The 21658-nt window shown below is 53.6% G+C and overlaps 9 protein-coding genes across 9 annotated transcripts; 3 read left to right on the top strand and 6 right to left on the bottom strand.

The window, feature by feature from the left end:
• Positions 1 to 726: 726 nt before the first annotated feature.
• C7974DRAFT_306506 (uncharacterized protein) lies at positions 727 to 1846 on the top strand (the record flags this gene model as incomplete). Its single annotated transcript, XM_046138087.1, has 2 exons — positions 727 to 1649; positions 1702 to 1846. The coding sequence occupies 2 exons, from the start codon at positions 727 to 729 to the stop codon at positions 1844 to 1846; spliced, it is 1068 nt and encodes a 355-aa protein (XP_045998869.1).
• An 897-nt stretch (positions 1847 to 2743) lies between these two features.
• On the bottom strand, positions 2744 to 4896 carry C7974DRAFT_389923 (caspase domain-containing protein). Its single transcript, XM_046141420.1, has 5 exons — positions 4394 to 4896; positions 4265 to 4346; positions 3748 to 4216; positions 3090 to 3698; positions 2744 to 2986 (listed from the first exon to the last, which is right to left on the bottom strand). Exons 1-5 carry the CDS (start codon positions 4498 to 4500, stop codon positions 2961 to 2963), a joined length of 1293 nt encoding a protein of 430 aa, XP_045998868.1. The 5' UTR covers positions 4501 to 4896; the 3' UTR covers positions 2744 to 2960.
• A 1900-nt stretch (positions 4897 to 6796) lies between these two features.
• C7974DRAFT_470534 (uncharacterized protein) lies at positions 6797 to 8454 on the bottom strand (the record flags this gene model as incomplete). Its single annotated transcript, XM_046146469.1, has 4 exons — positions 6797 to 7246; positions 7353 to 7584; positions 7722 to 7936; positions 8422 to 8454. 4 exons carry the CDS (start codon positions 8452 to 8454, stop codon positions 6797 to 6799), a joined length of 930 nt encoding a protein of 309 aa, XP_045998867.1.
• Positions 8455 to 8830: 376 nt separating this feature from the next.
• On the top strand, positions 8831 to 12287 carry C7974DRAFT_422640 (translation initiation factor-like protein IF-2). Its single transcript, XM_046144343.1, has 3 exons — positions 8831 to 8964; positions 9015 to 11919; positions 11984 to 12287. The coding sequence occupies exons 1-3, from the start codon at positions 8941 to 8943 to the stop codon at positions 12133 to 12135; spliced, it is 3081 nt and encodes a 1026-aa protein (XP_045998866.1). The 5' UTR covers positions 8831 to 8940; the 3' UTR covers positions 12136 to 12287.
• A 21-nt stretch (positions 12288 to 12308) lies between these two features.
• C7974DRAFT_145430 (uncharacterized protein) lies at positions 12309 to 14550 on the bottom strand. Its single transcript, XM_046135679.1, has 4 exons — positions 13854 to 14550; positions 13339 to 13808; positions 13175 to 13292; positions 12309 to 13125 (listed from the first exon to the last, which is right to left on the bottom strand). Exons 1-4 carry the CDS (start codon positions 14235 to 14237, stop codon positions 12466 to 12468), a joined length of 1632 nt encoding a protein of 543 aa, XP_045998865.1. The 5' UTR covers positions 14238 to 14550; the 3' UTR covers positions 12309 to 12465.
• Positions 14551 to 15105: 555 nt separating this feature from the next.
• On the bottom strand, positions 15106 to 15951 carry C7974DRAFT_411114 (uncharacterized protein; the record flags this gene model as incomplete). The annotated part of the gene is made up of 2 exons (XM_046143527.1): positions 15106 to 15168; positions 15220 to 15951. The coding sequence occupies 2 exons, from the start codon at positions 15949 to 15951 to the stop codon at positions 15106 to 15108; spliced, it is 795 nt and encodes a 264-aa protein (XP_045998864.1).
• Positions 15952 to 16696: 745 nt separating this feature from the next.
• On the bottom strand, positions 16697 to 17174 carry C7974DRAFT_432521 (Endoribonuclease L-PSP/chorismate mutase-like protein; the record flags this gene model as incomplete). Its single annotated transcript, XM_046144859.1, has 2 exons — positions 16697 to 17013; positions 17063 to 17174. The coding sequence occupies 2 exons, from the start codon at positions 17172 to 17174 to the stop codon at positions 16697 to 16699; spliced, it is 429 nt and encodes a 142-aa protein (XP_045998863.1).
• Positions 17175 to 17573: 399 nt separating this feature from the next.
• C7974DRAFT_450630 (putative fungal-specific transcription factor) lies at positions 17574 to 19989 on the top strand (the record flags this gene model as incomplete). The annotated part of the gene is made up of 6 exons (XM_046145749.1): positions 17574 to 17583; positions 17618 to 17678; positions 17817 to 18612; positions 18679 to 18888; positions 18964 to 19109; positions 19158 to 19989. The coding sequence occupies 6 exons, from the start codon at positions 17574 to 17576 to the stop codon at positions 19987 to 19989; spliced, it is 2055 nt and encodes a 684-aa protein (XP_045998862.1).
• A 141-nt stretch (positions 19990 to 20130) lies between these two features.
• C7974DRAFT_432520 (uncharacterized protein) lies at positions 20131 to 21299 on the bottom strand (the record flags this gene model as incomplete). Its single annotated transcript, XM_046144858.1, has 3 exons — positions 20131 to 20337; positions 20386 to 21038; positions 21086 to 21299. The coding sequence occupies 3 exons, from the start codon at positions 21297 to 21299 to the stop codon at positions 20131 to 20133; spliced, it is 1074 nt and encodes a 357-aa protein (XP_045998861.1).
• Positions 21300 to 21658: the final 359 nt, after the last annotated feature.

Below are 21658 nucleotides of genomic sequence, written 5' to 3'. Positions count from 1 at the left end.
GTACAGGTGTTTGACGCTGCACAGTCCGTGGCTAGAATCCTTCTATTATGTACAGTTGAGTAAGTAGGTGTAAAACTATTGCAAAGTGCCTTTTGTCTTCCTAACTGTTAGATTAGAGAATCGTCGAAAGCCATCATAAATTCACCTCAACAGCTCCAGGCGGAAGATAATGCCTGAATACCTACCCTTCCCGTTTTCAAGTACGTGCAATGTCTCGTGCAGTATAGTGTCGTCCTCACGTGACGACGAGCCCTGCACACATGTAATCCGCATTACTGGTAGAGGCCATGGATGAGATTCGCTGAGGGCCGCAAGTGCTTGCGATCTACCAACATGCTGCAAAGGCCACTTTCGAAAGAGCAATCCCAAGAACTACTTATGCTCTCACATGGTGGATAAGCCTCTAGTCTAGTAACAACATCTTACTTTGGAACACTACAACAATTTGATTAGCATGGACTCGCAAAGTAAATTAATCATAGCCTTCAGTATTGTTGCAGTAGTGAGCTAGGTGTTATTATTGCTTATCCGCCCTTTTTACCTAAAATGAGAGGGCGCTTTTCCTTGCGTGAGCTGTCAACCCACTAACTATTACGAAACGTACGTCACTGCCCTCCAGGGCTTCAACAACGCGTCAACCTGCAACAACACAACCGCGTCCTTACGCGACCCGCTTTTTGCTTACATGAACACCTCCACTGCAATCACCACGACCCTATCCATGCAATGTCTTCCATCACACAAGGTCCGAAGTCCTCCCCCCCTCGCAAACCGCCTCAGCGAGCATCCTCGTACTTCACGTTCCCGGTCCAATACGCCGTTGGGGGCATACTTCGACGACTGAACACCGACACAAGTCCGGCCGCGACAGCAAACACGACCGCAAACGATACTCCGAATAGGCGACAGTCACAACTCGTGTCGACAGCAAGCTCTATCTCACACTCGCTTGCCAGTCTTGTGTCGAACACAGCATCGTCCCTCTCATCCACAGCAGACTCGGCCGCAGACATGCATGGCGCACTCCACAATCCACACCGCACTGCGAGCCCTTTCCAACCGCCACCTCTCACACCGCTGACCCTACAAGGATGGACAAGTGGAATGCGGGAGAGCGGGAAGCTCTTGAACACAGCGTTAGCAGAGGAGATTAGGCTGCTGGTACCGCCGAGGCTGCAGCTCGTGGACGAGTGGAGTCTCATGTACAGCTTGGAGCAGAACGGCGTCAGTCTAGCGACATTATACAAGAACGCGGACGACTATAGAGGGAAAAGAGGGGGATTCGTGCTGGTAGTGAAGGACGCCGGCGGTGGCGTGTTTGGTGCATACCTCTCTGACGCGCCGCACCCATCAGCACACTTCTACGGCAACGGCGAATGCTTCCTATGGAGAGCACATGTCCTCAAATCTCTGCCGGACCTTGCGAACCTGCCTCCGCCGCCATCAGCAGACACAACAAATGCCACAAGAATGACGACGATTGCTACAACAAAATCGAGATCAAACGTGCTTTCGCCTCCAGCCTCTGGAAGCGCAAGTCGGAGCGGAACAAGTACACCGGAGAGGATACGGTTCAAAGCGTTTCCGTACAGCGGCGTGAACGACTACATGATTTTCTGCGAGCACAGCTTTCTGAGTATTGGTGGAGGGTGAGTGTCACTGGTTTGCATTTTGCTGGCTCCTTGACTGACATGATGATAGCGATGGTCACTATGGCCTCTGGCTTGACGACAACCTCGAAAACGGGGTCTCAGCGACATGCCCTACTTTTGGTAACGAGCCATTGAGCGACGACGGCAAGAAATTCGAGGTCATGGGGGTGGAACTGTGGTATATTGGCTCTTGATTTGCATTCTGCTGTTTGTATCGAGGCTCATTTCGGCGTTGGTGGGTTGCATTATATACCCTGTACAAGGAGAAGCAAAAGCTATGACGATGCGAAGCGGCTTACTCGCAAATACATCATTCAATCTATCCGGACTTGTAGAAACCCTTTGCATCCAGTGCGCTGTCCCTCCTCAAAACGAGTCACATAGTCACATCACATTGTGCTTTCCAGCTCCGCTAGGGGGAGCATGACGCACATATGACTATGTACGTCAGTGGTTCAGAGGATGAGACTCGGACGCTCCTGTGTAAGTATGCAAGCACATGTTACCATTCTCAAAAATGCAATTGTTCAACGCAAGCAAACAGCCTATGGTGCTCCGTTGTTTGAGATGCAGTCTGTAATTGTGTCGCGAGTATGACTATAAGTCCTGTCTATAACACACGATACGGTAGATACTGGCAGCTTTCAGAGAGTCCTGGTGTACTTCCACGTTTGCGTTTCTGCACGATGGATACCAATGATGAGCCGATTCATCGTATGCCTACCGTCCTTGGATAAGAAGATACATGTTCTTTTCTGCGTGAGCACGTTTGTCGATGCAAACGAAAACGTAATTCACGACATTTACTCAAGCCCACTCGACGATCATGGTCTATGTATACCTCGATACTCGACTCGTGTTAGATCACTGCTGAAGCAGCTAGTGGCTATGAGAAGAATGAATTGGACTTGATACACGTGCTGGTCAGATTTTGTCACAGTTTGATTATGACGGAATAGCAACGAGAGAGAAGGTGAGAGAAGGAAATCGCGTAATCACAGCGTTATGAATGTATATGCCTGCAGTCTAGCAGACATGTACATCTGTCTACGCGTTAGTGTAGACACACGACACGAGAAGTGCGCACAAAGTTGTGAGTTGAAAGATATCATTTTACCCGCTTAGTTATTCCAATGCATGCACCCGCTCGGGTGTCTCCAATGCGACCCAGACAAGACTCATGAGACTGCCAGAAACGCCGATTGCGTTGCCACATTACCCCTCCCCAACTTCAATGGTATCTGTATCTACAAGAAGCCAAGCATGTGCGCCAAATCCCAATATCAACACCAGCACCGACTTTTCGCTCTACATCACATACAAAAGATCCGTGTCTGCCTCAGATCAGCAAACTGGGCGTACAAGTCTGGCTCGGCAACACATAGGGAGGAGGAGGGGGGTGTGCGACTGAGGTTGCAGGTGCGCCGGGGAACTTACTCAACGGGTGACTGCAGCTCAACTGCGGTTTCTGCTGATACTTGCCCTCGAGCTCCTCGCGGATGCTGTTGAGCAGCTGCACGTAGCTCTGGTTGGGGTTCTTGCGCAGCGACGTGATGAAGGCCCACGACATGGCGCCGGTAGCTTCGCCGCCAATGGACGCGTCGGCCGACGTCTGCGTGTCCTTGGATCCGGACCACATGATGACGTCGGCAGGCGAGGTCTTGGTGCGCAGATTCTTCTTGTACACGTCGTCGCCTGATGTGACCTTCTTGAAGAGCGACGACGCCGTGGACAGCATGCCGCCGATATCGTTGCGTGCGTAAGATGAGACGATGCCGAGCAGGCCCTGGCCAGCTTCCTTGGCCAGATTGGGCTCCTTGAGAACACCTTGCGTGGAGTAGATGTATGGCAGGTCGAGTGCCGAGCCGGAGTGGCACGAGTCAAAGATGGCGGTAAGGCGGACGCCAGGCTGGAGGGAGCCGACCATGATGCGGTGCATCTCGTCGTCAACAATGTGGCCGGCGGTGCGGAAGTCGACGGGGTAGATGACTTCGTCGTAGCCATCGTCTTCGTCGCCATCGAGATCCTTGGTCTGGCCGCCGTGGCCTGGCGGGGGTCAGCATCACACACAGTGTCGGGCCGACAAGGAACTCACCTGAGTAGTGGAAGAACAGCGAGTCGTTTGGCCGTGCGTCCTTGACCAGCCAGTGCATGGCGCGCAGGATGTTTGCTTTTGTCGGCTGGCTCATGGGGTTCTGCTGGTCGTCTGTGAGCGTGACCATGTCCTCCCTCTTGTAGCCAAAGAACTCGTTCAGGTACGTGCTCATGTTCTTGACGTCGTTGATGCAGCCGCGGAGCTGGCCGCGCTGGCCAAAGTAGTTGATGCCAATCAGCAGCGCCTTCCGCCGCCCGTTGCAGGCAGAGTACTGGAACGAGTAGCCGTTGGGCGCGCCATGGCCGAAGTTCTGCGCGCCCGAGGGCGGAGGCGGCGGCCCCTGGTGGTTGCCGTGCGTCCACTGGTTGCTCGTCGCCGTAGGCATCATGCCGGGGCGCTGCTGGTGCGCGGGAGGCCCCTGCTGCGGGACCTGCTGGCCGTACTGGCCGTAGCCCTGCTGGGGTGGCGGCTGTCGCGGGTCAGCTGGCCGGCCATCGCAATCGCCACTGACACTCACCTGCTGGTAGCCGTACTGCTGCGGCGGCGGCGTCGACTGGTAGCCGTTGTACTGCGGCTGTCCGTAGCCCTGCTGGGGCGGCCTGCAACCCGTCAGCGTCCGTCCCGTCGGGCGCGGTGTGGCACTCACGGAGCGCCGTAGCCCTGCTGTGGGGGCCCGCCATAGTACTGCTGCTGCTGCTGCGGCGGCGGCGGGCCGTAGTTGTTGTGGTACTGCTGTCCCGGATATCCAGACATGGCGGCCGACGTGCGCGTAGACGGCGGGTCCAAGGTAGCTCCGGCGGTGGCGGGCTTCAGGTGCTCAGGCAGGAATTGCGGGGAGCAGGTGCGGCGAGGGCGGAGGTGAAGTGCTGGCAGGTCGTGTGCTGGCTGGCGTGCGGCTGACGGACGAGGTGACGAAAGATTCGTGCCGCGCCGGCGGGGTTATGGGTGAGACGGAGTGCTTCGTAGGGCTGAGGATGACCACGCCAACGGCTGCCCGGCTCGCTAGTTCCCCACGCTGGCTGGTGGACTGCGCTGCACACAAGAGGAAGCACGCGTGCCGATCACGGACGACGTGCCTGGCGACGGTGGGAACACGGGTAGGGAATAATGCTGCGCGGACGGTCAGGGGCGCGAGGCGTGAGGTGCGGGTGCGGGTATACATATAAACCGCCATGAACCCACTGCCGTGCAGTCTGCGACTACTAGCGCCAAAGCTGCGTCCCGTACCGACGTCTCGTGGAGATAGCCGAGTAATTCTTTATCCAGCCAGATGCACCCAGTCCTCTGCCCTTGTCCACTCGAGCCACGTCCGCCGCAAGCACAGGGCGCTGTCGCTGCTGTTCTCCGCGCGCTCTGGTCTCGCAGCATCCTGTCTGCTGCCTCCAGACCCTCACGTCTTCTGGAGATCTGCGTGGCCATCATCTCCACCAAACCCACGTGTCGTCAACACTGCTTATGCAACACTACATCACCGTGCCCGCCCGCTCGTCCAAAGGCCGTGCCGATTCGCCGCGCCTGACAGTGTAAAACTGCACACAAGATTGCAGGCCCAAACTTGTCGTCCAGCCCGCGTCGCTGGGGGAGTGCGGGAGCAGGCCACCATTGCATGCACGTACAGTACATGGCACGGGGCTACGCGAACGGGCAGCCCGAGCCCAAGGGTCTTGCTCAGATCACCGCATCCGGATCTGGCACCGCGTGGCCCAAACATGTCTTCTCATACACCATGTCAGGCTGACTTGCTGTAAACCCTCGTTACTCGTACGCACTTGATTGCAGCGGGTCTGACTCCAATCTCGAAATCTCTGACCGTGCTCTGGACACAGTGAGACCCATACATTGGGCCATTTCTCTCTTCGTCCGTTCACGGCCCGAAGCAATGTCCGTCCACATTGGGTAATCGCCCAGCACGGTCGTCTGTATTGAGCAATTTGTGCGGCTCCTGCCGATCATGAGGCCAAATAGCACCACCCGCCTGCACCACATCCAATCTGTCGCCATGCAGCTCCAACAGCCCAATTGATCAATCCTCAGCACTGCTGCTGCCACATTTATCGAGACAGCACCTCTTGCTGGCATCGTCGTGCAGCAGACCCTGAACAGGGGGGACCAAAGTAGACGAGCTGAGGTCGCGCGCTGACGCTAGAGCAATCCAGACCGGACTCTTGGGTGCAACCACCACGTACGCGAGTCGGTGGCTTGCGTAGAGCTGTAGCGCCAGCAGACTCTCACCGCGGACTGCCAGAGTGCCGAGCTTCTGAGGCTTGCATGTTTGCCAACGGCCTCACCGAACCTCTGATCATGATTGGCCGAGTCGGCGCGAGCATAGCAAGACGCTGACGTCGAACGGACAGTTCGGGTTCTGTGGCAGCTGTTGAGTGGTGAGCGTACGTATCGAATGAAGTGTCGCGTTTGGTAGAGTCCTTTGCAAATGTACCAATGTCAAAACTTTTTGGGCTCTCCACTTGCGACCACCAGCTCTCCGCAGGCATCACGCGCTCTTGGCCCGCAAACGCGTCCCTAAATGCAACAACGACGACATCGCCAGCCATTGCGCGCGCCCAACTCTCAATCAACGCCAAGATGGCTACAATCTAGCCAAATGACACGGATATGTCTAATACAGGCACTCTGCCCTTCTCCAGCATCGCCGACCTCGACCCTCCTCTTACACTGAAGAAGTCTACTGCCGAACGCAGACCACGTATCGATGTCGAGCCGGCTGCAATCACAAACCAGTTGTTCGCGAGTGCGGGCACTGTGGTTGTCCCCAATGTTGTGAACGGATTTGTACATGTATGCACAACAACAAACACTACATTGTTGTGTAGTTTATTAACATGTTTATAGTTGAGTTGATGAATGACGTCGATCCGCTGCGCGCCTTCGGTCATGTTGTCTCTCATCTCTTACCCATTGGACCCGGTCTGACTATCGCCGCCCTCGACAAACTCGAGTCGGACATGGAAGCCAACCGCTACGTACACTCAACGACTGACACTGCACGCCCATTCCCATCGGGCATGTTGACCACGGCCATGTCATCCATTCATCTACCGTGATCCCCAGACATCCGTGCCCCGTTAAGTTTGCCCTCTGTTGAAAGTTGGTCCTTCGACGACTCCGACTCTTCCGCTGTCAATTTCAAATTCCCGAAGCGCTGCTCACCGCGCTGGAAGAGAGACTTCTTGATCTGCGTGTACTGACGAGATCGTCCCTCGCGCATGAAGTTGTTGAGAAAGAAAGTAAGTTGAAGAGAATCGAAGACGCCCCTGAAAGCCTCAACACCGCCTCCAAGATCGAAGCGCTGCTCATCGCGCTGGAAGAAAGACTTCTTGATCTGCGTGTATTGACGAGATGGTCCCTCACGCATGTGGTTGTTGAAGATAGTGTCAATGCATTCATGTGACCAGGAGGCTTGACCACTCAAGAAAGCTCCAAGGCCGCCGAAGTCAACTTGTCGAGTCAAGCGGAGTTGCACGACATGCTTATTAGGCTTCTTAGGCGACTCGCAGTCGTCATCTGGCCAGTCAAGATGAAGGCGCGAGTTCACGCAACGGTGAAGCAGGTGTTGACAAAAGACTTGAGTCGATGTATTGACGAACCAGCGCATGCGCAGCTGGCTGGTATTCTGACGTCACAATCTCTGGTCCGTCCTCAACGTGCTCCGCTTGCTCCGCAATATCGTATGTCAACAGGGCGAGGACCTCCCAACGTCGCAACACAACACCGCAGCAGATCAAACTCGACAGCCGCGCACTGCATTCGGTGGGAGTTATAGGAAAGCGTATCGAGTTGATGATGTTGTGGAAGCTACACCCGGGTCCCTCTCCGACTCTGCGCTATGTACATCACATGTATAAAAATCATTATGTCCAATCCAATATCATCCTCCCAGGACCCCGAACCATAGACATCAGACACCGCGGTGAACAACTCATGAGGTGAGTTCCAGTCCACTCCCACACCCATACCCCCAACCAGTGTAAACTTGCAACTGTCGAAGTGCTGTTGGTATGCGTGCGCCGACGTGAAAAGTGAATTTGCCGTCAAGCATCTCGAACACGAAGAACCATGATTCGGGGTCCGAGCACGTCGCAGAGATCAAGGTATCTTTGAACACAGCATGCGGACTTCTCTGGTAGGTATAATTGTGAGATAGTCCACCACCCTCGCTGGTAGTTGCGATCTAGGTCAGATCAGTAAATGCTACGAAGGTGAGAGAGTGAACTTACGCGGAGTAGCCATTGGGCGTTGCAAAGAAATGCCTAACGTTGGGGCCAAATGCTATGATGTGCTCGTCGGTGTTAAGCTTCTCGCAAGGATCTGAGAGGCTGTGCTACGAGATACTCACCGCAATCGCGCCCAGCCACAAAGAGCAGTCGTCGTTCGTGGGGTTACGACAGACGCTGAGTCTGAGTTCGACAGTGGGTCAGCGCTGCTCAAGCTCTCGTTCAAGAACACATAGACGCCATATTGAGCGGTTTCATCCACCACCAACATCCGCACGTAATCAGCCGCACGTAACCAGTATAAGCCAAGGCTTCTCCCTCTCTCGAATTGGACACGAGTCAGACAGACGCCTTGTATAATTACATCGCACTCGCTATGGTGTATTTGCACACTGTGAACACTACTTTTCGTCTTTCGATGGGAACACGGAACCTGGCTTACCAAACACTTGGTCGCTACACATCGAGGGGGCATTGTTGGTTTCGGGGAGCTTCCATCGCATGCATAGTTAGATTGTCTGTTTGTGTCTTGCTTATTGTCCAATACACAAGCAAGACTCTTTGTATCTACTGCCTATAGATAGTAGGCAGCTCTCGCTCGTAGATAGAACAGAATCATCTCATCTTTTCTCTCTCATTTAAGAGGCACGCCCTGTACGTAAAAACGTCTATCGCGAGGTCAATGTTTTTCGCAACCTCGTTGTCGAGCTTGCGGACCCCTTATCCTTTACCGTCTGGAAGCAAGCCCGCGAGAGAACGGTAACTGTTGGCTCAGTCGCGTCAGAAGAGAATCGCTCGTGGTGGTTCTGTGCATCATCGTGCACGTGAGTGGTGATGCTGCACGCACTAGTCGCGGGCGGGATAGAATCGACAGGGATGCTGTCCCGACATAGTCGTGATTCTAAAACTTCTGGACAAGAGCACAAGACTACGGCGTCCATTGAACTGCAAGCCCGCCATCATGCGTCGCGCACAGGGGCTCCGAGTATGTCGCATCTCTCCAGTTGACACTTCAGTACATGACTGACCAGGCAGGTCTCTTCGACTCGCGACATCTGCACCTTCTGCGCCACTCGACAGTTGGCCGCTGCGAACGCGCCATCGACACAGCGGAGATACCTGAATTCATCGAGTCGAGCGCTGGACGCCGAAGCGCAGCTTCAGAAACCCCACCATGCACATGCACCTGCTGCACGACCGCTCACGCAGGCGGAGAGGATGCGAAGGGCGCTGGCCGCATCAGTAGCACCACCTGCAGCCTCGCCACCATCCTCTCACAGTGGCTACGCATCGCCCGCGCCAAGATTAAGAGGTATCACAGGATTGCAGGAGTCAAGGTCACAAAGTCCAGCGTATCGGCAACAGGTGCAGGACCGACGCGCACCGATTCGAAATGTCGGGTTTGATAGTACGGGGCGGGATCAGAGGTCTGCCCCCATAACTCAAAGACCAGGCCTCGATTTCCGTTCCGAGTCAAGGCCTACGCAGCGAGATCGCTTTAGGGTGAATATGAATGCAAGGCCTCAGTTCGACATGCCGGCCTTCGGCTCAGAGCACCTAAGAAGGAGGGACGAGCCCCAGGCCAATCCTGTGCAAGAACAGCAGGGACTACAGGGAAAACCAGTTGTGCGTGCGGCACCGAGCAGAGGGAGGCTGGATCAGTCCGAATTAGACAAGCTGCTGGGCAACACCAGTCGACCTTCGAGACCATTCCAGCCGCTCGCAAGGAACCCCAACGCGCAACGAAAGTGCTTCAACTGCGGTTCTACAGACCATATGAGCTCTGCTTGTCCAAACAAACCCACGTTCCGTGAAAGACCACAGCCTCAGAAATCGACACCAAGTAGGATGACAACGTATCAACCAGCGCAAAGCAGCCGACCAACCACATACCAGCCCACACAGGCCGTGAACGAGACATTGGCAGATGCTGCAAATGAATGGGCGAGCAAAAGAGGGTCTGAGCTAGATGCAGAGGTTAAGAGCTACACGGTGGAAGAAAACCAAGACAGCAAACGCCGCGATGCTGAGAAGGAGCGGAGACGAAGGAAATTTGACCTAGATGGCGAGCCAACAGAAGTACGTAATCGCTACGAACAGCCCGAGCGCCGCAAAGGTGGCTTGCGAAACAACAGACGTGTGATGCGAGAAGAAGAAGACGAAGGGCAAGAACGTCACGTTAACAAGAAGGAGCTGAAGCGCCTCCGTAAAGAGGCAAAGCAGGCTGCGCGGTTGGAAGCTGGACCAATACCTATCACCTTGCCCGAATACATCAGCGTTGCCAACTTAGCAGGAATGCTAAGGTTAAGAGTGGAAGATTTTGTCACCAAGCTGGAGGACCTTGGTTTCGAGGATGTCCAGGCCACGCAAATTCTCAACGCCGAGCATGCAGGCCTAATCGCGCAAGAGTACAATTTCGAACCTACTTTCCAAAGCGAACATGAAGATGGCGATCTCTATCCTGCTCCTGAGCTGACCCCTGAAGAGTTAGCCGAGCTACCTATAAGACCGCCGGTTGTCACAATTATGGGCCATGTCGACCACGGAAAGACCACAATTCTGGACTATATGCGCTCGACAAGCGTGGCGGCAGGCGAGTTTGGCGGCATCACACAGCACATTGGTGCTTTCAGCGTTCCCCTAGCCAATGGCAAAAAGATCACATTCCTTGATACACCTGGCCACTCCGCTTTTGAAACAATGCGCGCGCGCGGTGCCAATGTCACTGACATTGTAGTGTTGGTAGTCGCAGCCGACGACTCCGTCATGCCGCAGACAGTCGAAGCCATCAAGCATGCTGAAGCGGCGAGAGTCCCTATAATTGTCGCAATCAACAAGATCGATAAACCGCAGGCCGATCCTGATGCCGTCAAGCTTGACCTTGGTCGTCATGGCATCGAGGTTGAAGATTACGGCGGAGACGTGCAGGCTATACCCGTGAGTGGCAAGACTGGAGAGGGTATACCCGATCTCGAAGAAGCTATCTCGACACTATCCGAACTGCTCGACCACCGTGCCAACTTCGAAGCCAATGTGGAAGGCACTGTCCTCGAAGGCACGACCAAAAAGTCCGGACGTGTTGCCACTGTGCTTGTTCGTAGTGGTACGTTGCGCCAGGGCACGGTACTTGTCGCAGGAAATACGTGGGCACGTGTCCGCACTCTCCGCAACGAAAACGGGGTTGCGCTCACAGAGGCTGGTCCGGGCATCGCTGTTGAAGTAGACGGCTGGCGCGACCAGCCTATTGCTGGCGACGAAGCACTGCAAGCTGCGGACGAACAGCAAGCAGCTGCCGTTTCCCAACTGCGCACCGAGAAGCTGGAGCGTGAGCAGTTGGCCAAGGATATGGAAGCCATCAACATTGCGCGCCGCGAAGAATCCGAGCGCCGCGAGGCCGAAGAAGCCATGAAGAAAGCCATCGAGAGCGGTGAGGATGTCACTGAAACCAAGAAAAAAGATAAGGGTCCCGAGATTGTATCCTTCATCATCAAGGGCGATGTGTCCGGCTCAGTTGAAGCGGTCATCGACTCGGTCAGCGCGCTCGGCAACGCAGAAGTCAGCACGCGCATCCTGCGCCACGGCGTCGGCTCCCCCAGCGAATTCGATGTTCAGCACGCCGCCGACGCCTCAGGCCACATCCTCAACTTCAACACGCCCGTCTCCGCGCAAGTCGCCAAGCTTGCAGAGGAAAGGGGCGTTATCATCTTCAACAGCAACATCATCTACCGCACCGTCGAGATGGTGCGTGACCTGCTCAGCGAGAAGCTGCCACTCGGCATCACCCAGAAGGTCACTGGCGAGGTTGACATCACCACCATCTTCAACATCGGGCTCGGCGGCCGCAAGACGAAGAAATTCGCGGGCTCAAAGGTGCGCAACGGCCTGGTGGAGCGCGGGTCCAAGGCGCGGGTGCTCCGCGGCGACACGGTGATCCACGATGGTAAGTTCTAATCTCCGTCTCCTTTGCGGTTTGCGCAATGGCGGCTCGTGCTAACGTAATGCAGGTATTCTTGAGAATATCAAGAGCCACAAGAAAGACGTCGAGTCTATGCGCAAGGATGGTGAGTGCATCATCTCGTTCAAGGACTGGACGGAGTTTGAGGCTGGTGATAAGATCCAGACTTATGAGGAGTCGACGCACAAGAGAACGTTGTAAGATACCATGTTTATAGGTACAGTTGTGGGAAGGTATGCATATACCACGGCGTTGTATGATGTGTAGATACTATGAATTAGATACATGTATTATACTAATATAAGACTCAAGCAAAAGGCACGCGGGTTGGTGCGCTTGGATGCAACAGCATCTTTAGGCAATGTCCAAGCCAAATTCAATTCTATAATTTAATGTTGCCTATGTAGGTCTTTTGCCGGCCCAGTCGCTAGAACGCCGCCATAGTCAAACTCTGCAGTACCAGATTCGTTGCAGGCCCAGTCTGATGGCTTGATCTGTGTCAAACCGTCGTCTCGATGTAGCCAAGATCAGCTAAGCAGGTCGTCCCCTCGAAACACCCAGCCCTTGGATGTTTGCAGTTCTGTCCCGTTCGCTTACACTGCTTCTCCGTCCTGATGTACCAGCAATGCCAGATATGCTTTCGCTACGCGAGCTATCCATGCTGGCCCGCATGCTACTGGAACTGCTACGCCTCCTGGCGCGGCGCGCCTCGTCTGGGTCATGCGGGTGCAGCCCACTCGCGCGCGCAAACACGTTGAGAATATCAGTCAGACTGATGACACCACTGAGTCTACCAGAAAGACTCGCTCCTGTGATTGCACTTGCAGAGATGGCGGGTGCTACCGCGCCTGTGCCTGCAAGATGTGTTGGAGTTGTTGTGTTCACAGGCATAGGGCCTGACAGAGAGATAGGGAGTGGTGTGATTGGCGATGGTGGAACAAGGCTGGCAGGCTGGAGGGCGGGAGTTGAGGGCCCTGAAGAGGCAGGCGATGGTGTGTCAACAACCCACATGCGGTGGGAGCGGGTAGCTACGAGTTTGGCAACTGTGTGCGCAAGTGTGCTGAAAGGATTGACGTGAAAGACGGGGAACGAGTCTTTGCCATCGTTCACTCCGCGTTCAGAAAGGATGACAGATATGAAATGGATGCAGGAGGAGCGGAGTAGAGGAAGGGAGGTAGACTTTGTAAGCAGCTGTCTAAAGTTAGCGGCTGAAGCTGACTGAGCGAAGAAGTAGACTTACTCTAACGTCGACGTGCGAGATGTTACCGATAACGTTGTTCTGCACGTCTAGTACCGGAATAGAGGATACCCCTTCGTTATGCATGAGCTCGAGAGCTGTCGCGAGGGGCTTGTCACCGCTATTCTCGTCAGTTTTAGTCTTGGAAGACTGGTTTCGGCACTCACTTGATGGCCAGAACTTGCTTCTGCCCTATGTTCAGATCTTTGAGCAGCTGTGGGTATAGCTGGTCAACGGCAGGGAAGCTTGCCCTATTCTCCCAGAAGAATTGGACCATCCTTAACTGGGTAAGCACGCCCACGACATCCGATGTGCCCTCCTTCGCAACGAGCACTCTATGCACACCGCTGCCGAAAACCTCCATGGCCTTGGTCAAATCTGTTGTGTGAGGCAAAGTGATCAGCGGCTCCTTCTTGCCGAGGTCCTTCACATCCTTTAGTGGAATGGGTTTCCCTTCACGTCCTTTCTTCGCCAGCTCGTCGAACGACGCAACATCCTGCTCTTCCGGGTGCGCGAGACCGACAACGAGGAGCAGGTATGCGTTCAGATCGCTGTAATCGAAGGTTCCGATTGCGTGGCGGGTGCTGGCATTCTCGCGGAGAAGGACGACGTTGGGCGTGCCAGACTTGACCAGTAGCTGTGGCTGTCAGTAGTGCTCTCATTGGTGTTGTGTGCATCATACGCTTGTAGCGTCCTCTACGCTGGTGTCATACTCCACAAATCGCACTAGGTCAGGGTCCACGATCTCTCCCAGTCGAACCGTCTTCCAGTCGCGGCCGTGGAACTTGGGATCCCCTGCCTTGCTCGGCGGGTTGTTGATCAGTTCCTGAAAAGCTTGCTGCGACAACGAGGGTTGTCGCGAGGCGCGGGGCGAGCCAGGGCCTCCACGCATCTGCTCTGCGAAGCTGCCGCGATGCGCGTGTGGGCTCGGGCTCGGGCTGGATCCCATTGCATAACCTGGTGGCGGAGAGCGACCAATCGAAGCTGTAGAGCTGCTGAGTGACTGCAGTGGAGAGGGGACGTGACCGTCCCTCTTCTTGTTGGGCGTATCGATGGACTCCGCCATTGCAACGGAAGGTGCGATGCTGAGTGCGGGGTGCAACGAGCTGGAATGCGCGTCGCCTGCAACGTGTGGGGCTCGCTCGACGTTGCCTATGCTAGACTCTGTGGATGCGGCGTTTGCGTCAGGGCAAGGAGCAGTCACGATAGCAGAACCCTCCAGCTGCGCGTCGATGAAGATGCAGTGCTTTGATGTGGGGAAGCTTTGCTCATGCCGCTGCCCAGCGTTACCTCCACCTTGGGCGCAAGCTGCAGCCTTGCCCTTATCTGATTCGCTGCATCTTGTGACGGAATATCGACGATCTGCGGCACGGGGCCCCAATTGCTGCTTATCGCAGGGTCTCCAAAGCACAGCCTTGCGGAGAGTTTGGGGAAGTGGCGATCGTGACGCGTTAGGCCCTTTCAGATGCGTTCATGGCGCCGTTCGTGTCATCACCGTTGGCTTGTTCGAACCAGTCCAAGTGACACCAGCCAATCGCTTAACGAGCCTTGAACAGACAACGGTCATGTAAATCGTCTCGAGCAGTCTGCCATCCACACCGCCACCAAGCATTAAATCTAGATAGGCCGAGATTGTCTACACGCAACCAACGCAGACGCAGTTGCTTCTCCAGTCAACCGTAAGACGTAAACTATGTTGATTGCAGTCTCCAGGATGTGGCTCTCGGAGCATTGCGGTGGCACCATCGGAGGGTCTGGCGCTCTGATGCACTTTTTGCAGCGGATTCGAGATATGAGCGGTATTGGAGAATGTCTCATGGAACCTTTTTGCACCTGGTATCACGCTTAGCTTCGCGGTTGGGTGGCTGCGAGGACGGATTCGGCATTGTGGGTATTGTTAATGGCCGCTCTCAATCTTGGAGCATACAGCTGCTTCAGGAGAAGCCGTAATATACAGTGATGTCAACCTTTTCGACGATGCATTGCCAGCCAGGCCACTATATGGATGTCAGCAAGACGTCTGAAGGCGTACGGAAGGGACTATTCACCTTTGCTCTAGCCCATACCAGCACGCGATCACCCTCCTTTAGCTCGCTCACATATTCTTCGCCTCGTCCAGAGCCCTCATTCCCTTCGAAGTCGATAGGAGACCACAGAACTTCGTACTCTTCAGTGCGGCCCTGCACAGCAACGCGATTGCCCTGCAGATACCAGGCAAGGTCCCCCTCGCCTCCTTGAGGCCCTTGTTCGGCATATTCTGGGCGTTTGACGAGCTGCCACCCACGCGGAGTGATATGTTCTTGAAATGATTGTGGCGATTCGAAATCGCTATCCACCCAGCACGAAGGAGGCAGCTCAGTGTTGGAGTCTTCTACGCCACGTAAGATGGATGTTTCCAACCAAGAGGATGTGTTGAATGTCCCTTGTGTCGGCTCGGAGGTCCAACCTTGATCACGACTCTGGATACGAAATCTGATAGCCTTAATTCTAAGTCTCTCTTTGCCCTCGCGTAGGCTGTTGACAGCTGGGTCGTTGAAAACATCGGCATCGAGGCAGAGGCCTGCTGAGCCCGAACGGAACATTGTTGCAGCGACTTTAACCGTTTTCCCTTCCTCGGTCGAAAATTGTCGTGTCGGCCAGTACTCTGCGTAGTCAAGTATATCCAGTGCTAGTTCCATGGGAAGGCCTTGCGCCTTCAATAACGCTCTCGCTTCGAGGACATCTTTGTATCCCAGTTCCCAAGGTTCAGGTTCCCCTTTTGGCAGCCAGCTTTTGGGCATGAGCATTCGTTTGATTGCAATGTAAGATAAAAGCATAACTATCGTGTAATGAAAGGCTGGCCCGATGAGATTGCTGAACATACCTCCAATATCACCATATATGTTCATGAGGGACAGCTGGTAGCTTTAGCGCAAGTGACGTTACCATGCGTACGGCGCTAGCAGGGGTACTATGCCTTGGATCCGCCTGGTCTCACTAACCCCCAGCGTTCTACAACCAACTGGCTCTCGCCTTCTTACATCCTCGTATATGCCGGCGCTCTGCCTGCTCACTTATCACAGACTGGAAAGTTATTTGTCAAGGGCATCGGCGCAGCGGGCAAACAGAGACCTGGTCACCAGCGAGTACCTTTCATTGAGCAAGCTCCATGTCCCTGCTGAGAAGCTTGTTGATCAAGCTACCACGAACTCCGTCCTCGCAGCTAGCACTACATGCGCAATTGAGCCATCCGCCGATGGGCCATACCCCGTATCAACCGTCTGAACACTCGCGAGATGTCAACATAAACCATTTGATTGCTTGAATGAGCTAGAATTATTCCGAGAAGCGCTGTCGACGTGGCAACTGTACCAAGCTAAAATGAAAGTTGCTTCTGAGGTATTTCATCATCATATCCTACGAATAAACTCTCAAGGTTAGGAGAACGTTCACGGCCAGAGGGCAAAGTACATTGCCTGCCTGGCTCAAAAGAAGATAATGGATGTCATACGACATCAATCTCACCCATTTGTCCTTTGCTTGCCACTAAGCTCCAGTGCGATTCTCAGTTTGTGGGTCATACGCCGTGACCTCGATCTCAACACGCATGTCATCTTCCCCAAGCCTCGAGACTCCTACGCATGTCCAAATTGGGCTGTGAAAGGGCATCCACTTCTTGAAGTTTCGCGTCATTGCCGCCATCGCTTCGTTATTGATTGGAACATGGTAAGAGTTGACGCGGAAAACCTGTGACCAGCCCTTCCCGCCTGCATCTTTGAGATTATGGTCAACGTTTTCAAAGGCCTGATCGATCTGGGCGTTGATCTCGAGTAAGAACTCGCCCGTCTCACGATTCCATCCACCTGGGTCCAGCTCAGCATATGCTTAATGTAAAACATGCAATGTGACTACCTTGGCCTGCACATTCAATGCGATCTCCGATTCGAACTGCCTGGCTGTAACCGTGCTGCTCCAAATTGCGTTCACCGACACCTTGGTACGAGTAGTACTGAAGGGAGGACATACTGGCGGATTTGGCGAGCGAATACGATTGGTCCTGAAAGGTGAATGTATCAACTGATGCGTAACATAGGATGATGATAAGATATAAGAATGCCAGATTTCTTATACGTCTTGCCGGAATTTGCTTTCCGCATTATACCTATCATCGCGTTGATGGAAAATTCTGCAGATGATAGCTTCTACACCATGACGTTCTATAGCCGACCTATGCATATCGACCATCAATAAGTCACATGATGAAAACTGTCGGGTGCGATGTTGATGCTCTGGCTGCTTTCATGAATGATTTCAAAGCGGCGCCAGGGGTCCCAACTTTTCTAGCTCCACTAGGTAGACAAGTCGAACCCACGATTTACCCCCTCCTTCCGCCAAATGTGATGCTATCTGTACGACCTTTAACATGCCTCAAAGTAATGTTTCACGGGAATTGAAAACAATCAACAGTTCCAAGCGAAGCAAATACGTTTCGAAGGCATGCGAGCCTTGCCGTCAACGTCGAGCCAAGGTATGCTTACCCGGCCCAAGTGATCACACTGGCAGCTAAGCGTGACAATCAGCGGTTGACTGGAGCTTCTATATAGTGCGATGGCCACAAACCAGCTTGTTCCTCTTGCGTTAGGAAGTCTATTGACTGCCAGTATAGCGTGGCCGACGACGGACGCAAGCCTGCATCAAGATCATACGTACAACTCTTACGTGACCGCATAGCGTTGCTGGAGTGTATTCTACAAAAATACTCTATAGATATCGATACTGCTATAGCACAGTACCAAAGTGAGCATCAGAACTCGCCCGTAGCTGATGCAGACGACACCAACACAACTTGTGCGCAAATTGAGGAAGTTTGTGCGGCATTCGAAGGTACCTTGTCGCTCGACGAATCGATCAATTTCGATGAAGATGGAGAGTGTCACTACTTTGGGCCCACAAGCGGCCGCTTGGGATTCGAGGACTGTACGTCACTGTCTGAGCAAAATGCGTATATCGTCCTAACTTTCACAGTACAACAATCAACCCGCGACAAACAGATGAACAGACAAAACGGCTTGCGCAATACATGCAGTAGCGTGAACAATTTGCGCTATTTATCTGCTCAACTCAGTCCTTCAACACTGCAGATCGGCGCAGACCTTCAAGAAGAACTCATCGATTCGTACTTCGTCTGGCACAACCCTTGTTCGCCTGTTCTGAACGAACTATTGTTCAAAAGAGATCTGCAACAAGGCAAGGGACGCTATTTCAGCCCGCTATTGTTGAAGTGTGTTCTTTCAGCAGGATGTCGATTCTCGGACAGACCCGAAGTTCGCACCAACCCGAACGATCCGAACACGGCAGGAGATCAGTTCCTCGAAGAAGCAGAGGCTCTCTTTCAATACGAACTGAAGGTTCCTAGCCTCACAACAATCCAGGCGGCAGCAATCATGATCTATCTGCATGCTGTGAGTGTATTAGTTGGCCACACGTCGTTTTACCCTCGATGAAACATTGTGCTGACTACATTATAGAGTCGAGCAGCCGATACTATGGCTTGGCTTTACCAAGGAACTGCTCACAGACTTGCCCTCGATTTGGGATTAAACTTCGATGCTACATCTGTCCGTAGCTCAGGCTATGTGTCGCCAGAAGAAGTAGATGTGAGACGACAGATATACTGGTCTCTGTATTGTACAGACAAACTGCATGCGACATACTCAGGGCGGGTGTGTACGATGCTGGTATGTGAGAAACGCTTTCTGCCCCAATGTTCATCATATATTTTATGCAGATCGAGATCTAATCGAGGCTGTTAGGACGTCCAAGGTGCTGTCAAACTCTCCTGCAGTACCAGCGCGGACAGTAGTAGCAGTGGCTTAAATTTCCGCGCACAGCGTACAACTCTGTTGCTTCGCGCACATGCTACACAATGTCAAATACTAGAGAAATTACTCCTTGGCTTGTAAGTTTCAGGTAACACGGTTTATGTTTGTATGTTGACGAGCCGTAGCTATGCCCCGCAACCATCCCACGCTGGATCACGTCGAGAACCATTCTTCAATGCTACCCTCGTTGAACTGAAAAATTGGCTGTACGACCTACCTGACGACCTTAGGCTCGATGTTCGAGGGCAGCCTAATACCTTCCCGCAAACATACACGCTTCACATGACCCTTCATACCGCGCTGATACTGCTGGGGAATGGAGTCCTTGCACTCACGGCATCACTGGCCAGCAGTAGCACAGATGCACTGGCGAAGAAAGCCAGCTGCGTGTGCTATGAAGCAGCCGTCAATATATGTATTGCGGCCAAGAAATATCGCAATGCGTTCGGCAGTTTTCACAAGACTCCTATATCTGCCACTCATTGCCTCCTTTCCGCGGCGTTGGTGCTCATACAAGTCGCAAGCAATGAGCAGGAGGCAAGTATGACTAAAGCTGCCACTGCAAATCTCGATCTCTGTCTGCAGTGCTTGGACGAAATGTCGGGCTCATACAAGATTGCGGAGCGTATACACCGCAACCTTGTGCTTCTCAAAGCGCAGAAGCTGGGCGTCCGACTAGACGGTAACAGCGTCCATTGTACTTTGTCTGCTGCAATGCTAGCGCCAGAAACCGATCAGGCCAACAGCGGCCTCTTCGACCTTCCGGACCTGACCGGCTACGATCCACAGAACGCAGTGTTGCTCAATGATGCTCATTCTTTTCTCGAGTCTTATAGCAGCAACGACTGTCACTTTGAGACCTTCGACTTCACTACCCAATTGGCGGACATTGGGATGCAAGACTCCTTTCTTTGGGGCAACTTTGGCATGGAGTTCCCACACGGTTCTGAATTTTGACCACATACTATGGGAGCATGCAGCCATGCGTCTACAGATCGCTCTCTGGGTATCCAATACTACAAGAACGACGCGAAGAATCAGGAGTTGGGGGTTTGACTGCTACAAGAGCTGTGTATCAAGTAGAGTCCGATCAGCTTATCAAAGCCTCATCCGCTCGATCATCTCTCTTGACTGCTCTTCCGATAGCTCATTGCCGTTAATGCTAATGCGTCTCTCCTCAACTTGGACTAGGTCGGGCTTCATTGCGCTGTCATGCAGGTGCCGCAGGAATGAGAGCAAGCTGTCTTCGAACTTGACATAGGGGTGCTCACTCTCAACCTTGGGGAAGTCATGTGCTGTTCTTGACTATGCTCGTGAGCTGGGTGTTTGCGTGATGTGCGGATGAGGGCTTACCTTCTTGATGTATCGGCGTCTAACAGCTGTCCATTCGGGCAACTCTTCCGATTGATTACCATCTCTGCAGAATAGCCGCCGCATTGCCGCGATGTCGGGCCCCTCACTGTCGCCCTCATCGCCTGGATTACCGAAGGCAAATATTGCCACAAGGGTCTCTGTTTGACAACTACCGTTGGTAAAATACTGGTCTATAACAGCCTGCAGCATGAACTGGCCGGCTAAATCAAACCAGTCAGAGGTGGGTTGCCACTCATCCCCGAGACAGGTTCGTGCAGCTGTGAGCTCGATGAATATTGGAAGCAGCTGGTCTAGTGCAGGTCGATCTGGACCATTGAAACTATCCATGTCGAAGGCCGAAGGTAAATCTAGATCAGCTGCACGACGTTGGCGAACAGACTCGAGCGACCCGTGGTTCAGAGTCCTCCCAGAATCGCGATGCTCGTTTCCAGAGTCGTACAGGGTCGACCATAGTGTGCCACGGGCGATGTTTTGGGCCTTCAGCTTCCGCAAAGATTCTTCGCTCGTCCAGGTCTGGGACGGGTGATATCGATGGGTGAACAGAAGGACCAGTTGCAGTAGTCTTGAGCGAAAAGCTGTCACGCCACTTAAATTCCGGCCTTTATTCTTCTGTGAAAGAAATGATCTCCATTCTGGAAAGTCAGTGGCCAAGGACCAGGTTTGTGGAAAGCTCACTCACCTGCAGTCATTGCGATGAGCGCGTTAGGCAGATCAGACTCGTACTTGTCAGGCCTGGTCTGCCACTCGAACACAGTAGCGGTGGCCTTGTACAGCAGGAAGTCGAAGACTGTAAGATCAACTCCGAACTGGTCTTCTTCTTTGGATTCCATTCGCCGAGTAAGGTTGAAGAAGCCTTCACGTGGCTGGCCATTGCTGTCATGACTACGCGCCATAGTGGCCGCCAGCTCTTGCTCGAGGTCTCTCATCTCCGAGTCGTTGCCGTGTCGTACAGCCAACATCAGGTCAAGGGAAGCGTGTCCTGCTGGAGACCATGGGACACGAAAAGCTGGCGCAGGTCATCTGGCGCAGACGATATAACAAACGTCTTATACCTGCAAGCGGATAGCAAGCGGACAGCAGGCCGACAGCGAGCCCACTTTGCCCAGAGCTAATGGAGTGTTTGCAGTATGTAGCAGCTTCTTTGGGCATGCATTTCATGCGTTTGCCCGAAAAGTGAGACTCACGTGCAGAAGACGCAGGTGCAGCCGGCCGCTAAGGATTGAGTTCAAACTCAGAGTGAACCATGTAGGCG

This window comes from Boeremia exigua (assembly GCF_020726555.1).
Source record: "Boeremia exigua strain MPI-SDFR-AT-0100 chromosome Unknown C7974scaffold_4, whole genome shotgun sequence".
Classification (NCBI taxonomy): domain Eukaryota; kingdom Fungi; phylum Ascomycota; class Dothideomycetes; order Pleosporales; family Didymellaceae; genus Boeremia; species Boeremia exigua.
The sequence above is the reverse complement of the archived record's forward strand: the minus strand, read 5'-3'. Positions and strand labels throughout refer to the sequence as shown.